At 42.9% G+C, this 22835-nt stretch overlaps 1 protein-coding gene across 5 annotated transcripts in view; it reads right to left on the bottom strand.

The window, feature by feature from the left end:
• The window catches only part of EVI5 (ecotropic viral integration site 5), a 352231-nt gene that overhangs the window by 112046 nt on the left and 217350 nt on the right, over positions 1–22835 (bottom strand). For all 5 annotated transcript variants that reach the window (XM_073593140.1, XM_073593141.1, XM_073593142.1 and 2 more), the window contains 2 exons: positions 14421–14561; positions 12908–13066 (listed from right to left, as the gene is read on the bottom strand). In XM_073593140.1, the coding sequence (XP_073449241.1) occupies positions 12908–13066; positions 14421–14561 (300 nt within the window). The remainder of the gene's footprint in view (positions 1–12907; positions 13067–14420; positions 14562–22835) is intronic.

Genomic DNA, 22835 nt, shown 5'->3' with positions numbered 1-22835 from the left:
AGTGTGGTAACAAAAGTTGCATATACTTTTTGGCAACTTTCAACGTACAAAGTAACAAAACAAGTACTGAACATACAGTACATGACGCCTGCACATTTGTTTCTGCACCTGGGATCCTAAAATATTAGATTTTTTGCTAGATTTTCGTAACCAACATAAAAGCAGCACAAAATGCTGTAAGACAAGTTGCCAGTATGCCTTAAATATTTTTGCAGGTACCCAGCCTTTTTTTTCTATTGTTGTGAGTTTACAACACTGCTCGGTGTTTTGAGCACCAAATGCCTTTGCAAGCCCAGATGCTACCTTGCAAAGTAGCAGTGACATCATATCACTTTGATTCACGTGGCTTCTGCAGAAAGCAGAGATGTGGGTGGGGCCCAGCAGAATCCCGCCCACTACGGGCTGCATTCAGATAAACTACAGGAGGGGGGCAGGTGCAAGACCAGTCACCCTCTCCACAAGGAGAGAGATCAGTAGTAAGTGGTCTTTTTTACAGGAAACTCCTACACTGAGGCAAAGTTTCATGCTAGATCACTGCAAAGATCTGGAAGAGGGGAAAAAAAAAAAAAAAAACCACACACACAAAACACGCACGCCATGATTTAAGAATACACATGGACTCCTGTATTTAGACAATATTTGCCTATCTGGGAGTTTAGCTTTAACATGTCCTGCAGGCTCTGATGCTGGATTGACTGGTTCTACCTTCGTCTACATCAGTTTACACACTGGCCAGTTAGAGAATACTGCTGCAGAATTGTTTGCTATATTGTTTAGCAAACGTTTATGCTGCAGAAATTAAGATAACCACATAAGCAAATAGCTGCTTCCTGAAGTGATTTTTTTGTTTTTTAGAATTTGCTTATCAGTGTAAAGGGCTGTACATATATTAATCTAGCTTCATGAACTTATCTTCCCTTCATATATTTCTGTGCAAAATATGAGGCAATGTAGTTTATAGCAGAGCAAGAACACAGTGCAGCAAAGTTCAATCATCAGACTATGTTCAACTGATTAGAGAAAATCATACATCATGTAAAAACGTGAGGCGCTTTTGGATGCTCCAAGCAGAAAGAATTAAGACACTTACTAGGCAACAGGTAAAACTATGGTCAACATAGTCATGTAATACCAACATAATATCCTTCTAGATTGTAAGCTCTAATGAGCAGGGCCCTCCAATCCCTACTGTATTGATTTGTATTGTAAGTGTACTGTCTGCCCTCATGTTGTAAAGCGCTGCGCAAACTGTTGGCGCTATATAAATCCTGTATAATAATAATAGCTGAATTTAGAGAAGCTGCTTTTCTAAAGCACTGCAACGCATTGTGCCCCGATGGACTTTTCAGTGGGTCCCACAGGGTCAAAAGGCAAGAACAAGCCTACATTCATTCACATGGATAGCATGAGATTGGGAAACAAGGAACATCCACAACAAAAGACTCAACCAGGCGTAGGTCAGGATAAACAAAACGTGCACAAATCTCAGGCACATGATAGCTTAGAGCAGGGATATGCAATTAGCGGACCTCCAGCTGTTGCAAAACTACAAGTCCCATCATGCCTCTGCCTCTGGGTGTCATTCTTCTCGCTGCCAGAGTCTTGCTATGTCTCATGGGACTTGTAGTTCTGCAACAGCCGGAGGTCCGCTAATTGCATATCCCTGGCTTAGGAGGTTTGGGTAGCCTTACAAAAAAAAAAAAAAAAAAAAGTAGAATATATATCATGTGCAGGCTGAAATGCTGTTTTTTAGTCTCCTTGCATATCCCCTTGGATCTCCGGCGACTTTACTTCGAGTGCACTTGCGGTACACACTTGTGATGTAGGGTGGGTTTGCCCTTGGTGAATAACCCCCATGGTTGCATAAGAATACTTGATCACATAAAACTGCTTGATCACATAGAGCTGGTTAAACGTATAAAATTGCTGGTTCGCACATAAAAATACATGGTTGCATAAAGATGCATGTTTATGCATGTCTACATAGATACATGTTGCATAAACAAGTTTCATAAAACGCATGCTTGCTTATTGCGAGAATGTCTGTTTCCATGGGCATGGAATGCACGAATGAGTGTATATAACGCACACTTTCATATTTTGCCCAAATGCGTATTTGCATGAACACATGCTTGCATGGAAGCATATTGCTAATTCAGCCCTGGAAGATTTTACCCCCTTCCTGACCAGAGCGTTTTTTGCGATTCGGCACTGCGTCGATTTAACTGACAATTGCGCGGTCAAGCGACGTGGCTCCCAAACAAAATTGGCGTCCTTTTTTTCCCACAAATAGAGCTTTCTTTTGGTGGTATTTGACCGCCTCTGCGATTTTTTTTTTTTGCGCTATAAACAAAATAAGAGCAACAATTTTGAAAAAAAAACGCATTATTTTTTACATTTTGCTATAATAAATATCCCCCAAAAATATATAAAAAAAACTTTTTTTCCTCAGTTTAGGCCGATCGTATTCTTCTACATATTTTTGGTAAAAAAAAAAGAAAGAAAAAAAAAATCGCAATAAGTGTTTATTGACTGGTTCGCGCAAAAGTTATAGCGTTTACTAAATAGGGGATAGTTTTATGGCATTTTTATTAATTTTTTTTTACTAGTAATGGCGGCGATCAGCGATTGACTGCGACGTTATGGTGGACATGTCGGACATTTTTGGGACCATTGTCATTTATACAGCGATCAGTGTGATTAAAAATGCACTGATTACTGTGTAAATGACACTGGCAGTGAAGGGGTTAACCACTAGGGGGCGGGGAGGGGTTAAGTGTGTCCTAGGGGAGTGATTACTAACTAGATGGGCTAGCAGTGTCATTACTCTGATCACAGCTCCCGATGACAGGGAGCTGTGATCAGTGACACTTGTCACTAGGCAGAACGGGGAGATGCTGTTTACATCAGCATCTCCCCGTTCGTCCTCTCCGTGAGGCGATCGCGGGTATCCCCGCGGCGATCGAGTCAGCGGGACCTGCGACCCGACTCACGGAGCTCCCGGCCGCAATGGCACGGCGGAGAATTCAAATGGATGTACAGGTATGCCCATTTGCCCAGTCGTGCCATTCTGCCAACGTACATCGGCATGCGCCGGTCGAGAACCGGTTAAACACATGCTGGCATGTTTTCATTTGTACTGCATACACATGTTTATTACATTAAGCTGTATACATATGTACTTGTTTTCTCCGGGATTATTTACCCATGTACTTGTTTACATAGGACTACATGCATATGGGCCTATTTGTGCTCGTTTGCCTCAGGGTACTTACGTATGGGCGTATTGACCCTGTACTGCATACATGAATGCATGAATGGCAAGAGCACTTGTACACCTGCAAGTTTGCATGCCTAGGTGCTTGCATACCCAAGGGCTTGTATAGAGGTAAACCAACTTTTTTTTAGGCCTGCATCCTTGGAGGACTGTTTATTGGGAGACCCGTTATACCAGTTAAACAGTTTAAAAAGAAAAAAAAAAAGCAAAACAAAAAAAAAACAAAAAAAAAAAAAACAGACAGCTGGGGGGGGGGGGGGGGGGGGGGGTTGCATGGGGATGCAGGAGCACCACTCTCAGGTTCAGTGATCTGGCAGGTATCCACATTCCCTGATGGACAATGGTTTCGGGTGCATCAGAACCACTGTGGTGTTTGGCATTGCAGGGTGTCCTGGCGCATTCATTTTTCATCAGACTGCGGCCACATCACCTTGTTCATGCCTGATCTCAGTTGATTGAAGCCTAAACAGGATCAAGCCTGGTTAGTATACAGATAGGAGACTGCCCAGGGATACCAGATGCTGTAAGCTATACCCCACCGGGGTGAGGGTCTGTCAGAGAGTTGTCAGTCTTTGCCTTACATTTGCTCTTGGAGCAGAAGTTATGGGCTCATTATTGTGAGACAAATGGTGGCAGTTAAAAAATGTCAAGTAGGAACATGAGTTCTATCTTAAGATCTCAACTTAGTGAACATCCATTTGTTTTCAGATAGGTTAGATGGTTCAGTGATGACCTCTCTGCAAGAGGTAGGTTTCATGTTTGTTTAAAGGCTCATCAAGGATTTCTGTAATTGCAGTGGAAAGCCTTTTTGTAGATCATCCCTTTGGGTTGGCCACAGCTCAGGAAGAGCTTCAAGGCCCAGTGCTGGGCTTGCTGAAAACACCTCATTGCTCGTTACCTCAATCTTTGCTCAAGAAGTGGTCAAGTCCAGGGGTTCCTTCAATATATTTCTACAGAAGGAGGCTGCGTTTGGGTCAAAGCACGTTCTCTACATACAGCCCTACTCCAGGTCATGGTAGAAGTTCATTCCCTGTTGGGAACTTGAGGATTTGGGCATTGCTTGGCCGGAAGGCTCTGTTTCCAGGGTGTTACAGAGCAAAGATTGGTGCTTAATATTCTTCCTTTTTCAGGAATCTGGAAGATAACCACTGATGCCAGTCTCTCTAAGTTGACTTAAGGCTGGCTACAGTTCAGTAGGGTTGATCTCCACAGGAGTAAATACTGTCCAATAGCTGGTAATTTTTTTGGCCAGTATGCCTTGCTCTGGATTATAGGAACAACCTGTTGTAGGTTCAATCTGGTAATTCCTTGGCAGGTGTATATATATCTCTATCAAACACCAGGGCGGCACCAAAGGTCATGCGACTCAGGGAGGTGTACCACATTCTGTCTGGACAGTACAAGTGCTGTCTCCATCGCCAATGCATATGCCAGGTATAGGATAGTGGCAAGGGGAACTCTGCAGGGGAATCTACTAGATTCCAAGTTCTACAACAGTTGGGACAGGTGTGTCCAGGACAAGAGTCCCACTGCCAATGGTGGTACATACACTGGTAATACCTTAAGGTCTGGTTCTCCCTTATTTGTCGCTTTTTCACCCGTTTAGGATTCTGCCACATCTGCCGCGAAGAATCCATAAGGTGGTAACATGGATATTAGTGTTGGCCGAATTAGCCCAGGAGGGCTTGGTACGCAGACATAGCAGGTCTTGCGGGGGTTACTCCTTTGGACAATTCCGGTCCAGTGGGATCTGATGGTCTTGAGTCCTGTATCTCAGCACTATTGAGCCCCTGGAAGCCAACTTCGGGGAACTTTAGTTACAGGACTTGAAAGTATTTTTTGCCTGGTGTGAAGCCAGGAAGTGGCATCCGCAGAAATATGTGGGTCGGAGGTTTTTCTCTCTTTCTCCAATCGGTAGATGGAAGGCGTTTTGCCTTAAGTACCGTTAAGGGTCAGGGTTCGTCCCTATCCATTTTTTTCCAGGGGTCATTTCCCACTCCTTTTTTTCATACCTCATACAGTATATAACTTGGACAGTCCTGTCAGGCCATTCTTGTGTCCTTGGGACTCGAATTGGTCTTGACTGTCCTTGCTAAGGCCACTTTTTGAACCAATCAAGGGATTCTGTTGGTCCTTTTATCCCAGAAGGTGGCTTCTTTGGTTTCTATCACTTCACGAAGTGGAGTGTAAGTATTGGTGGCTCTTTTCTGCAAGGAGCCATTCTTGGTCTCGCATCACAGGGTGATGTTGCGTCCTCATCCATTTTTCTTGCTTAAAGTGGTTTCTAGTGTTCCACTTGAATCAGGACAGTGTCTTGCCTTTTACATTTCTCCTAAATTCGCAATTGGCAGGATAAAGATCGCTACCTACTCTAGAGGGAGTTCAGGTGCTCAGGGTCCACTTAAATTGTCGTCACAAGTCAGGAATCCTGGTTCTGCCGTCAGAAGAGCCCAGGAAGGGCGGGCGGCATCCAGGTTGAACATTTAGCAGTGGATCTGTTGATCAATGATGCCTATGGTTTAAATGGCAAAAATCTCATTCATTCCTGGGGAGAGATTCTCTACCAGGTGTGGGAGTATCTTGGGCAATCCATCATCTGATGTCAGTGGCCCAGGGGTACAAGACCACTAGCTGGTCTTTGGGTTATACATCTACAGGGTTTTTACCAGGTTGATCACGTAGAAAATACTGCCTTTGGCCTCAGCGTATTACAAATAACGGAGTAGGTCCTCCTTTTGGTGGCAGTTTCTAGAATAGTGTCTCCCTCCCCTCAGGGGAATTGCTTTAGGACATCCCAGATAGTCATTATTATGGTGCTCTGTGTTCCGTGATGTACGATAAAGAAAAATGGATTTTTAATACAGCTTACCTGTAAAATCCTTTTCTTGGAGTACATCCCTCTTTTCTGGGATCTTCATTGCTTGCTACAAAAACTAAGGTACTTTTCCTGTATGGGAGGGGTTAAATGGGGGGAACTTTCTATTGGTTGCCAGTGTCCAATCACCTAAAGGTAGCATATAACCCAGTCATTATTATGGTGCTCTGTGTCCCGTGATGGCACTTTTGTTGCCAGCGGTTTAGACATTAATGGCTGTGTGTTGAGTTATTTTGAAGGGGCAGCAAATTTACACTGTTATACAAGCTGTACACTCACTACTTTACATTGTAGCAAAGTGTAATTTCTTCAGTGTTGTCACATGGAGATAATAAAAGATTTACAAAAATGTGACGGTGTACTCACTTTTCTGAGATTATACACATTATATATATATATATATATATATATATATATATATATATATATATATATATATATATATATATATATATATATATATATATATATATATATATATATATATATATATATATATATATATATATATATATATATATATATAAATAATCAAAATCAGTGGGACCCCGTGCTACTCAGAAGATTGCTGGTTTACGCCAGATTTTTGGAGAGGCAGGCACATTGATTGCACAGCATAGACCTGACTATGGCTCAGGGCTCCACCCAACACAGAGGCGGTCTCTGTGCATGGGAGTCAGGATGACTCCAATCCTCTGCAGGAGTCAGAGAGGCTGCATGGGGGCAACCAGAGAGTGCATGTCTGCAGGAGGCAAATTAAACCTAGTTTCACATTGGTACGATTTGGCATGTCAAATCGATGGCTATTGCCGGCAATGGCACCACCCGAATCTGTGCAGCGCCACACCGATTCCCAAAAGTAGTTCTTGTACTACTTTTGGCGACTTCTGGGGGCAATTTGTATAGACATCTGTGCAGGAACCCACACAGGTGTCTGTCAAATTACCCCTGAAGGTGGACTGCATTGCCGGGTTGAAACTGTGCGAGTTCAGCTGAACGCACACGATTTCTAACCCGCAGCAATGTGAACCTAGGCTTAGTTTGACAGGAGCTGATCGTGAGTAAGCTACGAGAGAGCTTGACTAAGGAACTCTTTTGGTCTGAGGAGCAGGCTGAAGGCCTGTGGCAAAAGAGTAAGTCGGAAGGCTGAAGTATTCCGATTGTGCAAGTTACAGTAATGGTGGAACCCCCTGTGTGGGCTACTGATGTCTTTTGTGAACTTTTCCATTCTTTTAAATAAAAGTGGGCTACTATGCCCTTAAAAAATACAGTTTCAGACTGGCGCACTCATTGAAAATGTACCAACCGCTTGAGTCTGATCACCATAATCCTAAATTATATATGGGTGTATATATACACACATATAAAATAAGTATTGAACAAGTCACTTTAAAATAATTGTTAAACATGTCACAATTTTTCTAGGTAAATATTTTTCTAAAAGGTGTTATTGACATGAAATTTTCACCACGTTGGCAACAACCCATGCAATCCATACATACAAAGAAACCAAAACATACATTCAGAAATTAAGTTGTGTGTAATAAAATTAAATGACACAGAAAAAAAAGTACTGAACACTCTAACTGAAATTTACTACTTTGTACAAAATCCTTTGTTGGTAATGACCACTTCAAGACGCTTCCTGTATGGAGAAACTATTCTTTCACACAAACATATCTTGAAGGTCCTGTGGGCCTCTATGAACTCTGATCTTTAGTTCTTTGCATAGATTTTCGTTTTGGGTTAAAATCAGGTGATTGGCTGGGCCATTCTGGCAGCTTTATTTTCTCTCTTTGTAACCAATTGAGAGTTTCCTTGGCTTTGTGTTTGGGATGGTTGTCTTGCGAGGAGCACCCAGTCGTCGTGGCCAGTTTATGATAAAATTATATTCTTTCCACTTCTGGATTATGGCCCCAACAGTGCTCACTGGAACATTCAGAAGTTTAGAAATCCTTCTGTAACCAAAGCCATCAGTATGTTTTGCAAGAATATGGTTGCGAAGGTCTTGAGAGCCGTTTGCTTTTACCCATAATGAGAGGTTTCTTGGGTGACACCTTGGTAATAAGACCCCTTTTTATAGGCCATCAGTTTAAACTGAACCAGCTCATATTAATTTGCACCGACAAGGAGCAGGATTGTTTTCTAATTACTGATAGATTTCAGCTGGTGCCTTGGCTTTCCATGCCTTTTTGCACCTGCCGTTCTTCATGTGGCTAGCAACCATGCAAGGGTATTCCCTATATCGCGGGAATAGAGAGGGTAAAAAAGGGGAGAGGTATGCCTGTATATCAAAAATTATGTACAAGTGAATGTGAGAGACATCACTAAGGGAGGAGGTGCAATGCCTATGGGTAGAGCTACAAAGGGAGGAAACTAAGGGGAAAGTAATACTGGGAGTATGCTACTCCCAGTAATACTGGGAGTAGGCCCCCTAACCAGAGGGAGAAGGGGAGGCGGACCTTCTATCACAATTTGGATTAGTGGTAAGGATGTGAAGTGTCATTATAATGGGGGATTTAATTATCCAGACAGAATGGGAGGAAGGAACCGAGCATTCAACTAAAGCTTGCCATTTCCTAAATGTCTTGTAGGACAATTTCATAGGTCAGATGGTAAATGCACCAACTAGAAACAAAGCGTTACTAGACCTACTGATTACAAACAATACAGACCTGATCACGGATGTGGAAATACAGGGCAATTTAGGAAACAGAAATCACAGGTCAATTGGCTTCAATATAAATCATACAAATACGAAACATAAGGGGAATACAAAGACACTGGATTTCAAAAGAGCCAACTTCCCTAAACTACGATCCTTGCTAGAAGGTAGTAAATGGGATAAAATCTTAAGAACAAAGAACACTGAGGAAGAAAGGGTATGCTTTAAGAGCATATTAAATAAGGGTATTAGCCAGTGCATCCCAATTGAAAATAAATTTAAAAGAGCTAATAAAAGTCCTGGGTGGCTTAACTCCAATGTAAAAACGCATATAAAAACAAAAAGGAGAAGGCCTTAAAAAAATACAAGGCTGAGGGATCATCAGCTTTCCAACTTTACAAAGAATGCAACAAGAAATGTAAGGGTGCAATCAGGGCGGCTAAGATAGAACACGAAAAGGCACATAGCGGAGGAGAGTAAAAACAAATCCCAAGAAATTCTTTAAGTATATAAATAGTAAGAAAGGGAGGTCAGATCATATTGGTCCCATAAAGAATGAAGAAGGGAATCTGGTTACTAAGGATGAAGAGATGGTGAAGGTATTGAATTTTTCTTCTCCTCAGTCTTCACAAGGGAAACGGGGGTGCTTCAGTAACCAAAACTGCAATGTTTATCCTCATAACACGCCACAGGAAGCACCCTCATGGCTAGCAGAGGACAGAATTAGACTTGAAAAACTCAACATTAATAAGTCACCGGGACCAGATGGCTTGGCACCTGAGGGTCCTAAAGTAACTCAGTCAAGTATTTGCCAGACCATTGTCCCCCAGGGTTCTGTCCTGGGACCAATCCCACTTATATTATTCATAAATGACGCGGAGGATGGGATAAACAGCTCAATCTCAGTATTTGCATATGATACAAAGCTAAGCAGGGCAATAATTTCTCCGCAGGATGTAGAAACCTTACAAGAAGATCTGAACAAATTAATGTGCTGGGCAACTACGTGGCAAATTAGGTTTAATGTAGAAAAATGTAAAATAATGCATTTGGGTGGCAAAAAATATGAATGCAATCTACTCACTAGGAGAAATTCTGGGGAATCTAGGATGGAGAAGGACATGGATGTCCTAGTAGATGATAGGCTCAGCGGTGACATGCAATGCCAAGCTGCTGCAAGCAAAGCAAACAAAATATTGGCATGCATTAATAAAAAAGGAATTGACTCCAGAGATAAAATGATAATTCTCCCACTCTACAAGACTCTGGTCCAGCCGCACCCGAAGTATGCCATCCAGGTTCTGGGGACAAGTCCTCAGGAAGGATGTGCTGGAACTGGAGAGAGTCCAGAGAAGGGCAACAAAGCTAATAAAAGGGACTAGAGCACCTTTGTTATGAGGAAAGGTTACGAGCACTGAACTTATTCTCTCTGGAGAAGAGACGGTTGAGAGGGGATATGATTTCAATGTGCAAATACTGTACTGGTGACCCCTCAATAGGGATAAAACTTTTCTGCGAAAGGGAATTTAAAAAGACACGCGGCCATTCACTAAAATTAGAAGAGAAACAGTTTAACCTTAAACTGCGTAGAGCAGGGATATGGAATTAGCGGACCTCCAGCTGTTGCAGAACTACAAGTTCCATGAGGCATAGCAAGACTGACAGTCACAAGCATGACATCCAGATGCAGAGGCATGATGGGACTTGTAGTTTTGCAACAGCTGGAGGTCTGCTAATTGCATATCCCTGGCGTAGAGGGTTCTTTACTGTAAGAGCGGTAAGGATGTGGAATTCTCTTCCACAGACAGTGGTTTGAGCAGGGAGAATAGATCATTTCAAAAAACTATTAGACAGGCACCTCACCTGAACGACCACAACATACAGGGATATACAATGTAATGCTTTCATAAAAAGCACACACATAGGTTGGACTTGTGTCTTTTTTCAACGTCACCTACTATGCAACTGTGTGTTAAATACTTTTTCCCGTTGTCATTTCATTTTATTACACATAACTTAATTTCTGAGGTTATTTGTTTTAGTTTCTTTGTATGTATGGATTGTATGGGTAGTTACCGACACGTGGTGAACATTTCATGTCAATATCACCTTTAGAAAAATATCTACCTAGAAAAAAAAAAAAACTATTATTTTACCTGAAATATAACAATGCAAGTCTCTACAGCCACGTCGAGGATTGGCAATCAGCAATACATTTTTGTTTTTGGATTTAATAGCTCTTTAACTTCGTATATAGTAAACTGACGAGCTACTTAAAAATAGAGGTATAGAAATGCTCCCCCCCCCCCAGTGTAGCATATAAGATGGGAGGAAGAGAAAAAAAAAAAAAAAGAAGAAAACAGGAGGGCCCCTTATAGTGTAAAGATTTGCTATGCAGGCATAGTATTTACTTAAATTTGTACATGGTGCTAAGGTTAATTGCAACCGGTTACAGGCTTGTAGAGAATGGATCGGTCTCAACCCAGACCTGCGATTTATTTCCGGTCAGGTAGAATAGCTGCGTCTATGTGGATGGGACAGTTAAAAAAAAAAAAACAGTGAACCTTGGGTGTTAAGGTCACGTCAAAGCCAGCAATAGGGTTTTACTCATTAAAAGCATGCAAAAATGAAACTGCTTATTTGCACAATCTACTATAAAAAAAAAAATATATATATATATAAATATATAAAACATAGCTGGTGTCCGTTTTGAATTTTCAGATATAGAAATGACTAAGAGCTGTAGTTATTCATGTATAAAATCAGCTTCACCAATATGATCTGATTCACAGATAGATTAAAAAATACATTTATAGCTTGCTTAATCTGGTATAAAAATGTTACAATCTATCTTTACCAACAGAAAAAAAAATAAACCAAAATATTTAAAACCGAAACAAGAAATGATGCTCATCCTTTACCAATTATAAAAAAAAAAAAAAAAATCTTGTTAAAGTTTTGAAAAAAACGCAATAAAAGAAAAACATAAAAAGAAAATATGCAGTGCACGTTGGTTTTCGGCAAAGTACTGAATGTTGTCTTTACATAAACAAAATGTTAAAGTAAAACATGGCTTCCAGAATAGCATAAAGACACAGGCATTAAGATGCACTGCTGGCATCTAGAGAACTACAATTCTGTGCAATTTCTCCATGGAAAAGGCAGATGGAGCTTGGAGAACTCTACCCTACCCAAGTAACATACATTCTGCATTAAATAATGCCGCTACCAAAATTAGTGTGTGCTGTAAAATGCCTCCAGCATTTTATCCTATTTATGCTTGCCAGGGGCTGCTATTTTGCTGAAGCCCAGAGCGGTAGGTATTAAATCATAAAATGGAACAAAACCCATCAATTTCATGGTTTCAAACAGTTACATTCCAGGAATGCCAACTGTCCCATTTGCTTGTCCTCAACCAAACTGTCAAGCCATGGTGTCACAACTGATCACAGGTGCAGCACCCATGGCAGTTACAGATCAAACAGAAGCAGCTTCCTTGGTTATAAAGGATAGGAGAGTTTAATTCCGCTTTGAGGCTGTCAGCAGGTCGGCCTCTACAAACTCGGCAGTGCCTAAAAACAGAGAGTAACTGAGCATGTGCAGAACAGGATGAGACAGGACAGGATGTATTACTGGATTTTAAACAGTATAGACACTTATTTTTTATATTTTATATAAATTTAGCTGTAAAAGGGGCCAGTCTGAAGTGATCTAGCAGGACTTAAATTTTCTGACTAAAGTGAAGTTAAAAAAAACAAAAATGTCAGGAAAAGTTAGAACCTCTGTTTGCTTCTAACTTTCATTTTGACAAGAAAAAAACCCTGCAAGGACAAATATCAGAACCACTGTGAGGTGCAAGCTCTGGTGCTGTCATATTTATCCTTTAATCACTATTTACTGAGTCAGTTACCACGTGGGTCAAGCTTTTCAAATGGTTATGTGTTAAATATTTCTGCCATGTTAAAGTCTAAAACTTACAAAAAAAAAAAAAATTACAATAAATTTAGCAAAGTCAGCTCCTATACTTCGGTCCTGAAGATTTCCATATACAGGATATCTCAATAACTATATGAAAGATAACCCGCCATACCTGTGTGTCCAACTCCATCATCCGTTGCTTCATTTCTCGTACATCTGCTTGTCTTTCCGCTTCTCTTAGGCGTACGCTCATCAATTCATCCTGAAGCTCATTAATAGTGTTCTTTTTGGGAGGATCTTTCCACCGACCTGCAGTGCGGGCTAAATGTCTCTACAACAATACCAGCAGATGGTACAAGTTAGGGACTATTGCTCCTTAAAATACAAGAAATGGTTCCTCCCCACCCCCACATAAAAATGTGTAATATTATATATATATACACATACATACATACATACATATATACATACATACACACATATACATAAAGTGATGAAGGGAGGCACTGTCATTTTTCCCATCCTATGTATAGACAAAATCACTGAAAGTACAGAGTGACAGTGTTTTTATGATGCCCTAAAATCATAATGGCATATACCTGTATTTGAAAGTGATTATTAGGGCTTAAGGTTTAACTTTCTGCATGAAAGTAAATACCTTGTGTGCAGCATCCACCTCCCCCCTAATACTTACCTGAGCCCCATCTCGATCCAGCGATGTGCACAAGAGCAGTGGCTCTCCTGGGTCTCTTCCTCCTCTCAACAGCTGCCAATGAGGAGAGAACGGGGGCGGGGCCGAGCCGCACTTCATGTGTGAATGGACGCACAGAGCAGTGACTGGGGAGAGAGACTGCTCTGTGCCTTCATAGCAAGCCGCTTGCTATCGGGGCACTCGGCAGAAAGGAGGGTCCAGAAGAGCAGGCGGGGGAACCGAGGAGGATCGGAGCTGCTCTGTGTAAACCTACTGCACAGAGAAGGTAAAAATGATGATAAAAAAAAAAAAAAAAACCAAAACAAAAAAAACAAAACAAAAAAAACTTCCTTTAACATCACTTTAAGCCCGAAAAATTCAAGACATCAAGTCATTTCAGGTTACACACTGCCTTCCTACTGATGGAAATATCTGTTCATTAGAATAAGTCTGACCATTCACTATGACATTACCAACTATAGTGCCTAATCCATTCCTATTTTGTTTAACACACAAGCATTAAAAAAATGTTAATAAATTTTAAACATCCAAGAACCTCATAGAATACATAAATACTTAAGTTAAAAAAAAAAAAAAAAAGTGATATGGGGAAAACTTCTGGTCCCACAACTATAAAGGGCCTTCTCTATGCTTGACTTAATGGTTTTAATCATGCATGCTAAGGCCACAAGGATGTGCAAAAAATAGAGCATGGTCAAAGAGGTACAATCTGCTCACTGGAAGATTTTTTTATGGCACAAAACCTTCAGATCTCACAGTGAAGAATCGTCAGTCAACTAAGCATTATACATTTGGAGGACTAACAGTTATAGCAATAGTTTAACTGTAAACTTAAACAGTATTTATTAGGTAAATGCATAAAACAGTACTAGACAGAACCTATTCAATGCAAGATTTGCAGCAGTATGAATAACAGGAAGTTTATAAAATAGAGTACTGTATGGGTATCCAGCTTCACAAAAACAGTACATACCTGCCAGTGATCTTCCAGATCCCTTATCTGTTGCCTCTGCTCTTTTAAAGACATCACAGCTTCTGCCTCTCTTAACTTCACTGCAATGAGCTCCTCTTGAAGCCTTGCGAGGTTGTTCTCGTCAGGGAATGAGCTGTTTTTCTGTGAAGAATTTTAAATGATTTAATAATGCATTTACAGAGATTATTCTATAGAATACAGAGCAGTATCTATAAAACACATCTAGACAGAGGAAAAAAGACCATGCACAAACTTTCAAGTGAACACCTTATTTTCTCTTTCAACATATAATATACCGTATATACTCGAGTATAAGTCGACCCGAATATAAGCCGAAGCACCTAATTTTACCACAAAAAACTGGGAAAACTTATTGACTCAAGTATAAGCCTAGGGTGAGAAATGCAGCAGCTACTGTAAGTGGAAAAGAGGGTCAACAATGCCCATTTGCAGCCTCACTGTGCCCAATTGCATGCCTCACTGTGCCCATTTGCAGCCATAGGTCCCCTGAACTTCAAACTCGGTAGTTAAGGGTTCCTAGATGCCCCCTAGCTGCAGCCAAAATTTGGGGTCTCTGGACCCAAAGGGTCCCGAAATGACATTGCTGCAGATGGACACAGTTGACCGACTTTGGGGCCCTGTATCTCGGGGCCACTTAGTGCTAGGAACCCCAAATTTGGTGTACAAAGCCAGTGGAACTAGCACCACAATATATCCAAAGCTGGGTTCCTAGCACCAAGTGGCCTCAAGATACAGGGCCCCAAAAATCAGTTCAGAAAATGTCAAGCACTTTTCTGCAGCAGAGAATGACATTTTCCGAACCGACTTTGGGGCCCCGTATCTCGGGGCTACTTGGTGCTAGGAACCCCAGCTTTGGATATGTTGTGGTACTAGTTCCACTGCACACCAAATTTGGGGTTCCTAGCAGCAAGTGGCCCTGAGATATGGGGCCCCAAAGTCGGTTTGGAAAATGACATTTTTTGCTGTAGAAAAGTGCTTGACTCGAGTATAAGCCGAGGGGGGCACTTTCAGCACAAAAAAAATGTGCTAAAAAACTCGGCTTATACTCAAGTATATACGATAATCCTTTATTGGCTTCCTAGTCCCATTTAAAGCCATCACTGTCCAAGCAGCTAAGTCTATATACAGTGAACACTGGAATAAAGTGATCAGAACTGCATGCATAAAGATGTCCAAATACGCTCTCCCATTTTTGTAAACACTAATGCCCTGTACACACGATAGGATTTTCAGATGGAAAATGTGTGATAGGACCTTGTCGGAAATTCCGACCGTGTGTAGGCTCCATCACACATTTTCCAAAGGATTTTCCGACACACAAAGTTTGAGAGCTTGCTATAAAATTTTCCAACAAAATCCGTTGTCGGAAATTCCGATCGTGTGTACACAAATCTGACACACAAAGTGCCACGCATGCTCAGAATAAATTGAGAGACGAAAGCTATTGGTTACTGCCCCATTTATAGTCCCGATGTACATGCTTTACGTCACCGCGTTCAGAACGATCAGATTTTCCGACAACTTTGTGTGACCGTGTGTATGCAAGACAAGTTTGAGCCAACATCAGTCGGAAATAAATCCATGGATTTTGTGGTCGGAATGTCCGATCAATATCCAACCATGTATACAGGGCATAACAGTCATTTAAAGGGCATCTAAACCCAAGAACAAAAATGTAATATTGCAGCTTAGTGTGTTTTTTTTCAAGCTTAAAGTGGATGTAAACCCAATGTCATCCTTTCTAAACTACTGCCATAGGGGTTATCTATAAGGATATACATGCCTCCTGCATGTATCTTTACCTGTCAAATGTCTCCCCTCTGTCTGTTATTAGACCCGAAAAACTGCATATTCTGGGGGTGGGTCTGTTGTTTGGAGCTCGGTGGGTGGAGTCGTGATGTCAGTAGACTCCCCGCCCACCTCTACACTCCCCTTGTCAATATGCATTTTCTCCTGTGTATTTCTTACTGAACTTCTGCTGTGATCTCTAACATCCAGTGAAAAGACAGGAAGGTAACCACATGACTTCAGCATGCCAAATCATGCTGAGGTGTGGAACAGCCAATCCTTGCAGAGCTGCTGAAGAAAGGAGTGGGAGGGAATTAAAAAATATTGCCTGTGTCTTAGGCTGTCACTCACAGCAAGGGGGAGGATTTCACAAAGTTTTTGTCAATTTGTCAAGATTTCTCTCACTGAACAATAAAAGAGGATTGCTCAGACATGGATGTTAGTGTGGCAAGACTGGGCTCAAATGATAGGAAATCTTATACTCTACAGCAGTGTTTCTCAACTCCAGCCCTCAAGGCGCCCCAACAGGTCATGTTTTCAGGATTTCCCTCATCAAACAGCTGTGGTAATTACTAAGGCAGTGAAACTGATCAAATCACCCGTGCAAAATAATGGCAAGCCTGAAAACATGACCTGTTGGGGCGCCTTGAGGACCGGAGTTGAGAAACCCTGCTCTACAGTATGATATAAAAAAAAAAAAAAAAATAAAACATTTTTTTTTCGGGTTTATATCCACTTTAAAACACTTTCAGCAAGTAAATAAAAAACCTGCTGCACTTGCAAGAAAAACCTTGTCACTTACCGTGACCTGCACTAAAGATTAGCTTTGTGTCTAGCTATGGTTTGTAAACTACCTATTGCCCTTCCCCACACCCAGCAATGGAGATGAGGACATCTGTATTCCTCATTAGGAAAGCAGCCTAGGGTGAAAACCATGAGAACCTCCATAGATACAGTGGAGGGGTGTTTTTGTAGCCATCCAGAGACAGGAAGTACTTTATTTTCAGGGTCACCGAAAATTGCAAGTTAGACTTACCGGTAACTTGTTTTCCAATAGGCTTTCAGGACAGCACCCGAGAGATCATGGCTCCTCCTCCCACAGGAAACACCTCATCAATTAAGTCTTTAAATTGGAGCCCTCCACGTTGCCTCGTCAGTTGTTTGTAGAGAACTCCAGCCCCAGCTGCAACACATAAGCGACAGTTATATCATAGTATTACAGCATTAGCATAAAAAAAGGGCGGGTTACTGCTGTCCTGAAAGCCTATTGGAAAACAAGTTACCGGTAAGTCTAACTTGCAATTTTCCAAAACGTCTTTCAGGACAGCACCCGAGAGGATAATCGAGACTTACTCCATTTAGGGTGGGACAACAGCCTGTAAGACTTTCCTTCCAAAAGCCTGGTCCCCAGCCGTTATGAGGTCTAACCTATAATGACGGGCAAAGGTTGTCAGACTTGTCCAAGTAGCTGCCTTACAGATTTGTTCGGGGGTGGCGCCAGCTTTTTCTGCCCAACTCACCGCCGAAGCTCTTGTAGAATGAGCCCGGACATTCACTGGACTCTCTTGACCTGTAAGGGAATAGGCTTCTGAGATAGCCATTCTCAACCATCTGGCAATGGTTCCTCTAGAAGCTTATCTTCCTTTTTTATTACCGGAAAATAAAACAAATAGAGCATCTGAACATCTAAAGTCTTTAGTGTTTTCCAAGTAACTCAAGACTGCTCTTTTAACATCCAGGGTATGGAATTCTTCTTCCTTCTTATCCGATGGATTAGAACAAAAGGTAGGAAGTATTATTTCCTGAGTTCGATTCCGGATCGAATCGACCTTCGGCAAAAAATTAGGATCCGTCTTCAGAACAATTCGGTCTGAAAAAAATGGAAAAGAAAGGCTCCCTGATTGATAAGGCTTGCAGCTCACTGACTCTTCGAGCTGTTGTAACAGCCACTAAAAAAACTGTTTTCAAAGTAATTAATTTCAGGGAGGCTAAATTAATGGGTTCAAAAGGTTCCTTTGTCAGGGCCTGTAGAACAACCGATAAGTCCCATGCTGGACAGCTTTTGATTACCACTGGTCTAGACCGGGTAAGAGCTTTGAAGAATCTTATTACTAGGGGTTCTGATGAAATGGATTTTTCCAGGAATACCCCCAGCGCAGCAACTTGAACCTTGAGGGTGCTGACCGCTAGGCCCTTGTCCGCCCCTTCTTGCAGGAACTCAAGAACAGAAGAAGTTTGTTTTGGTGATCTGTCAGATGCTGTGCACTAGGAGTTGAAGATTTTCCAAACTTTGGAATATATTGCTCTTGTAACCTTCTTTCTACTGGATAGGAGGGTAGCTACCAACCTATCCGAGAAACCTTTTCTCTTCAAGAGCTGTTCCTCAGTAGCCAGGCCGTGAGCTTTAGTTTTGCTACTTCCTGGTGAAGCAGAGGACCTTGTAACAGAAGGTCTTTTCTTAACGGAAGGTGCCAGTATGGTTTTAGTTGCATCTGAAGAAGGGATGAAAACCAAGGCCTTTTTGGCCAGAAGGGAGTGATGAGGATCACGGTTGTATCCTCCTTCCTGATTTTTGCTATGACCCGAGGGATAAGCTGAAACGGGGGGAATGCGTAACAGAGGTGAAATTTCCAATCGTGCGCCAGAGCATCCACTCCCAGTGATGCCTCGTTCCTGTTCAGGGAGAAGAAGCGAGACATTTGCGAGTTTTCCTGGGTGGCAAAGAGATCCACTCTTGGGCGCCCCCATTCTTGCACTATTAAATGGAAGACTTCTGGATTCAATTGCCACTCCGCTTCCAATATCTGGTTCCTGCTTAGGAAGTCCGCTACTCTGTTTAGGGTCCCTTTTAAATGGACCGCGGATAAGGATAGAGTATGGAGCTCTGCCCAACTCAGAATGCCTTTTGCCAGGCTTTGCAGAACTTTGCTTCTGGTTCCCCCTTGTCTGTTTATGTAAGCCACCGCTGTGGCGTTGTCTGACAGGATCTGAGTATGCTGCCCCTGGACTTCTTTCACAAAGGTCAGTAAGGCCATCTCTATAGCTTTTAGTTCCCTCCAATTTAAGGACCTCAGTGCATCTTTTGTGGCCCACGAGCCCTGGGCCCACCGGCCGCTCATATGAGCCCCCCAACCCCAGGAACTGGCATCGGTTGTCAACCTCACCTGAGTTGGGAAGGACCATAACAGACCCTCTGAATACCTTGTCTGGTTCTTCCACCACCAAAGACTTCTTTTTACTGAAGTAGGGATCTTCACTAATGAATCTAGTGAATCCTGCTGGTGATTCCAGGTTTTTAACAGGAAACTTTGCAGAGGTCTGAAGTGGAGCTTTGCCCGCTGGATGGCCGGTATGGAAGAGGTCAGGGTTCCCAATGCTGACATGACCTTCCTGATGGACAGAAATTGATTGGACTGTAGCAGTGACACCACTTGTACCAACTTTTTCTGTTTTTCCTCTGGAAGAAAAATTTTTTGTTCCAAAGAGTTGATACGGAAACCCAGGAATAACACTTCCTGTGAGGGAATCAGATTTGATTTTTGAAGGTTTAAAATCCACCCTACGGATTCTAGGTGAACCCGGGCTCTGAGCAAGTTTTCTTGAAGACCTTCTCTGGTCTGGGCAAAAAACAGCAGTTCGTCCAGATAAGGAATAACTGAGATCCCCTCTAGACGCAGAGGCGCCAGAGCTTCGGCCATTATTTTCGTGAAGACCCTTGGGGATGATGACAGACCAAACGGGAGTGCTCTGAATTGTAGATGTACCACCTTCTTCCCTTCTTTCAGTGCTAACCTCAGAAATTTCTGTGACCTGGCGGCAATAGGAATGTGGAGGTAGGCATCTTGTAAATCTATTGATGCCATATAGCACCCTTGATACAGGAGGTTTCTTACTGAAAATATTGAATCCATCCGAAACCTTCTGTACTCTACTGATTTGTTCAGCATTTTGAGATTCAGGATAAGACGGAACTTTCCTGAAGGTTTCTGAACCAGAAAAACATGTGAGTAGAACCCCTGGAAGAACTCCCCTGCCGGGACCGGAACAATGACTTTCTGATTTTTCAGTTCCTGAATTAGGGACTTCATGGCGAAAGCCTTGACTGCATCCCTTGGGACGTTTGTCACCAGGAATCTTTTTGGAGGTTCTTCCGTAAATTCTATCACATACCCCTGGGAGAGCATATTTACAACTAACTGATTTGAAGAAATGGCTCTCCACTGAGGAAGAAACTCCTGGAGCCTTCCCCCCGACCTTGAAGGAGTCATTGTGGTTTTGCGGAGGCCGCAGGAGGATTGAAGAGGACTCCATCCCTACCTTTGGGCTTCTGAGAAGACCATGACTTCCTCTTGCCCTGCATTTTTCCTTCCTGCTGACCTTTTTGGGGCCGAAAGAAACGCTTACGGGTTTGCACCTGCTTTTTCTTAACCGGAAACGACTTTTTCTTATCTGCCGTACAGTCAAGAATGGACTCTAGCTCTGAACCGAATAGCAGATCACCTGCAAACGGAATACCACACAGTCTATTTTTAGATGCAGCATCCCCTGGCCACGTCTTCAGCCATAAGGCCCTTCTGGCAGAATTAGTTAAAGCTGCTGACCTTGCTGACATGCGGATAGATTCCGCAGACGCATCCGCAATATATGATATTGCTGCAGACAGGGTTGAAAAAGAGTCTAGAATCTCCCGTTTTGAGGAATCTGCTATGACCTGGGCTTTCAACTGGTTAACCCAGTGATCCAAGTTCCTTGCAACACAGGTTGTTGCCATTGCTGGTTTCAGATTGTGCATCACTGATTGCCAGGTTTTTTTAAGAAGCAGGTCCATCCTTTTGTCCATAGGCTCCTTCAGAGTGCCCATATCCTCAAAGGAGAGGTCCGTAGACTTAGAGACCTGAGAAAAGGCAGAGTCCAATTTTGGAACCTTATTCCATATAGAATCTGGATTTTCCTCAAATGGAAAGCTTTTCTTGTGAGCCCGGGAAAAGAAAGGCTTTTTCTCAGGTTCCAGCCACTCTTTTTTAATCATATCAGTGATAACTGAATGGACTGGAAAAGAACGGCCTTTTGAATCTCCTAAACCAGCATACATGCAGTCATGCAGGGAGAGTTCCTTCTTTTCCTCTTCTATCCCCAAAGTGGCATGGATTACCTTCAGGAGTCCTCCCACCTCTTCTAGTGACAATTTGTATTTAGAAGCAGCATCCGATTCTTTTTCCTCCTCAGAATCTGTATCATCTGGAGCGAGGGAAACGGACCCTTGGGAAGCGTCCTGGGATATCGGACCCCCAAAAATTATTTGAGAGCCGCCCTGGGGTTCTGAAGATGGCTGCGGAACCAAAGAATCCCTAGAGGGACCTGGTTCCTCTCTTAGGTTAGACCTAAAAGCTTGAAAGGTGGCCCGGAGCTCATCCTTTATTGTTGAAACCAAGTCGCCACATACGGATGGAGTCTCCTCTCTGACCAAATTTGTAATGCACTCTGCACAAAGCGTTTTGGTCCAAGCATCGCTTAATTTCTCTTTGCAAACAGGGCACCTTTTCTTGACTGGTTCGGCAGAACCTTTGGCCTGGACAAACAGAAAAGAGACATGGAACCACGCTTAAAAGGCTGCAATACAGCGCAAATAAGACACCCAGGTGCACTAAGGAAGATAACATCTCACTTTCCATGTGCCCAGCAAGCCACCACCACCTAATCCCCTGTTGTAGGGCAGATATACTAAATCTAGCCACTGCAACATACATTCCCATGGAGGGGGGGGGTGGGTGGTGGGGGAAGGGGGGGGGGGAGGGTGAGTAACCCCCCCCCCCCGCCACAGGAGAAAAGGGCCCCGGGTAATAAAGGACACAGTCCCTTACCTTAGCCTTGCAGGCGCCTTGGCTTGCCCCCTTATCCGCTGCATCGCTATCCATAGCTGTCTGCGGTGCGTGGTGAAACGACCGGTTCCAGATTCGAAAACGCCGCTGCGCTGACCTGGAACCGGAAATAAGGCACCAGGTGACCCTGCCCTCTCCCACTGCGCTTTGCGACCGGAAATGACGCGCGCGCCGACCCGGAAGTGCTGCCTCCTCCCATTACAGGACGTGGCTGAAGCGCTCTTCTGCCACCAGAAACATGGCGGCCGCCACCGCTCGTTCCTCCAATGCAGCCCGCAGGGAACAGAGGACGGCCGCCTGTCTGGCCAAAAAATTTGGAGGCAGCACCCCCAGACGTACAGGCTCTCCCCAAGCACGGAAGAGGGAGAGGGAGCCCACGGGACCATCCATCTGAGAGGCAAGTGGGAGGCTCACTCTCCTAGCTTTAAAAAGACCTAACAGGTGAGAACCTGTGTCTCCCAGGATAAACCTGAGAGATCATGGCTCCCACCAGAGGTGTTCCTCCAGCTGGAGGAAACACAAAAAACTGACGAGGCAACGTGGAGGGCTCCAATTTAAAGACTTAATTGATGAGGTGTTTCCTGCGGGAGGAGGAGCCATGATCTCTCGGGTGCTGTCCTGAAAGACGTTTTGGAAAATAAAGCTATAGAAACTTGAAAGAAAACGAATCCCCCACCACATCTTAGGACTGGTGAGCTGCAGTATACTACATTTTTGGTTTTGGGTC

Source organism: Aquarana catesbeiana, linkage group LG07, assembly GCF_042186555.1.
Source record: "Aquarana catesbeiana isolate 2022-GZ linkage group LG07, ASM4218655v1, whole genome shotgun sequence".
NCBI lineage: Eukaryota > Metazoa > Chordata > Amphibia > Anura > Ranidae > Aquarana > Aquarana catesbeiana.
The sequence above is the reverse complement of the archived record's forward strand: the minus strand, read 5'-3'. Positions and strand labels throughout refer to the sequence as shown.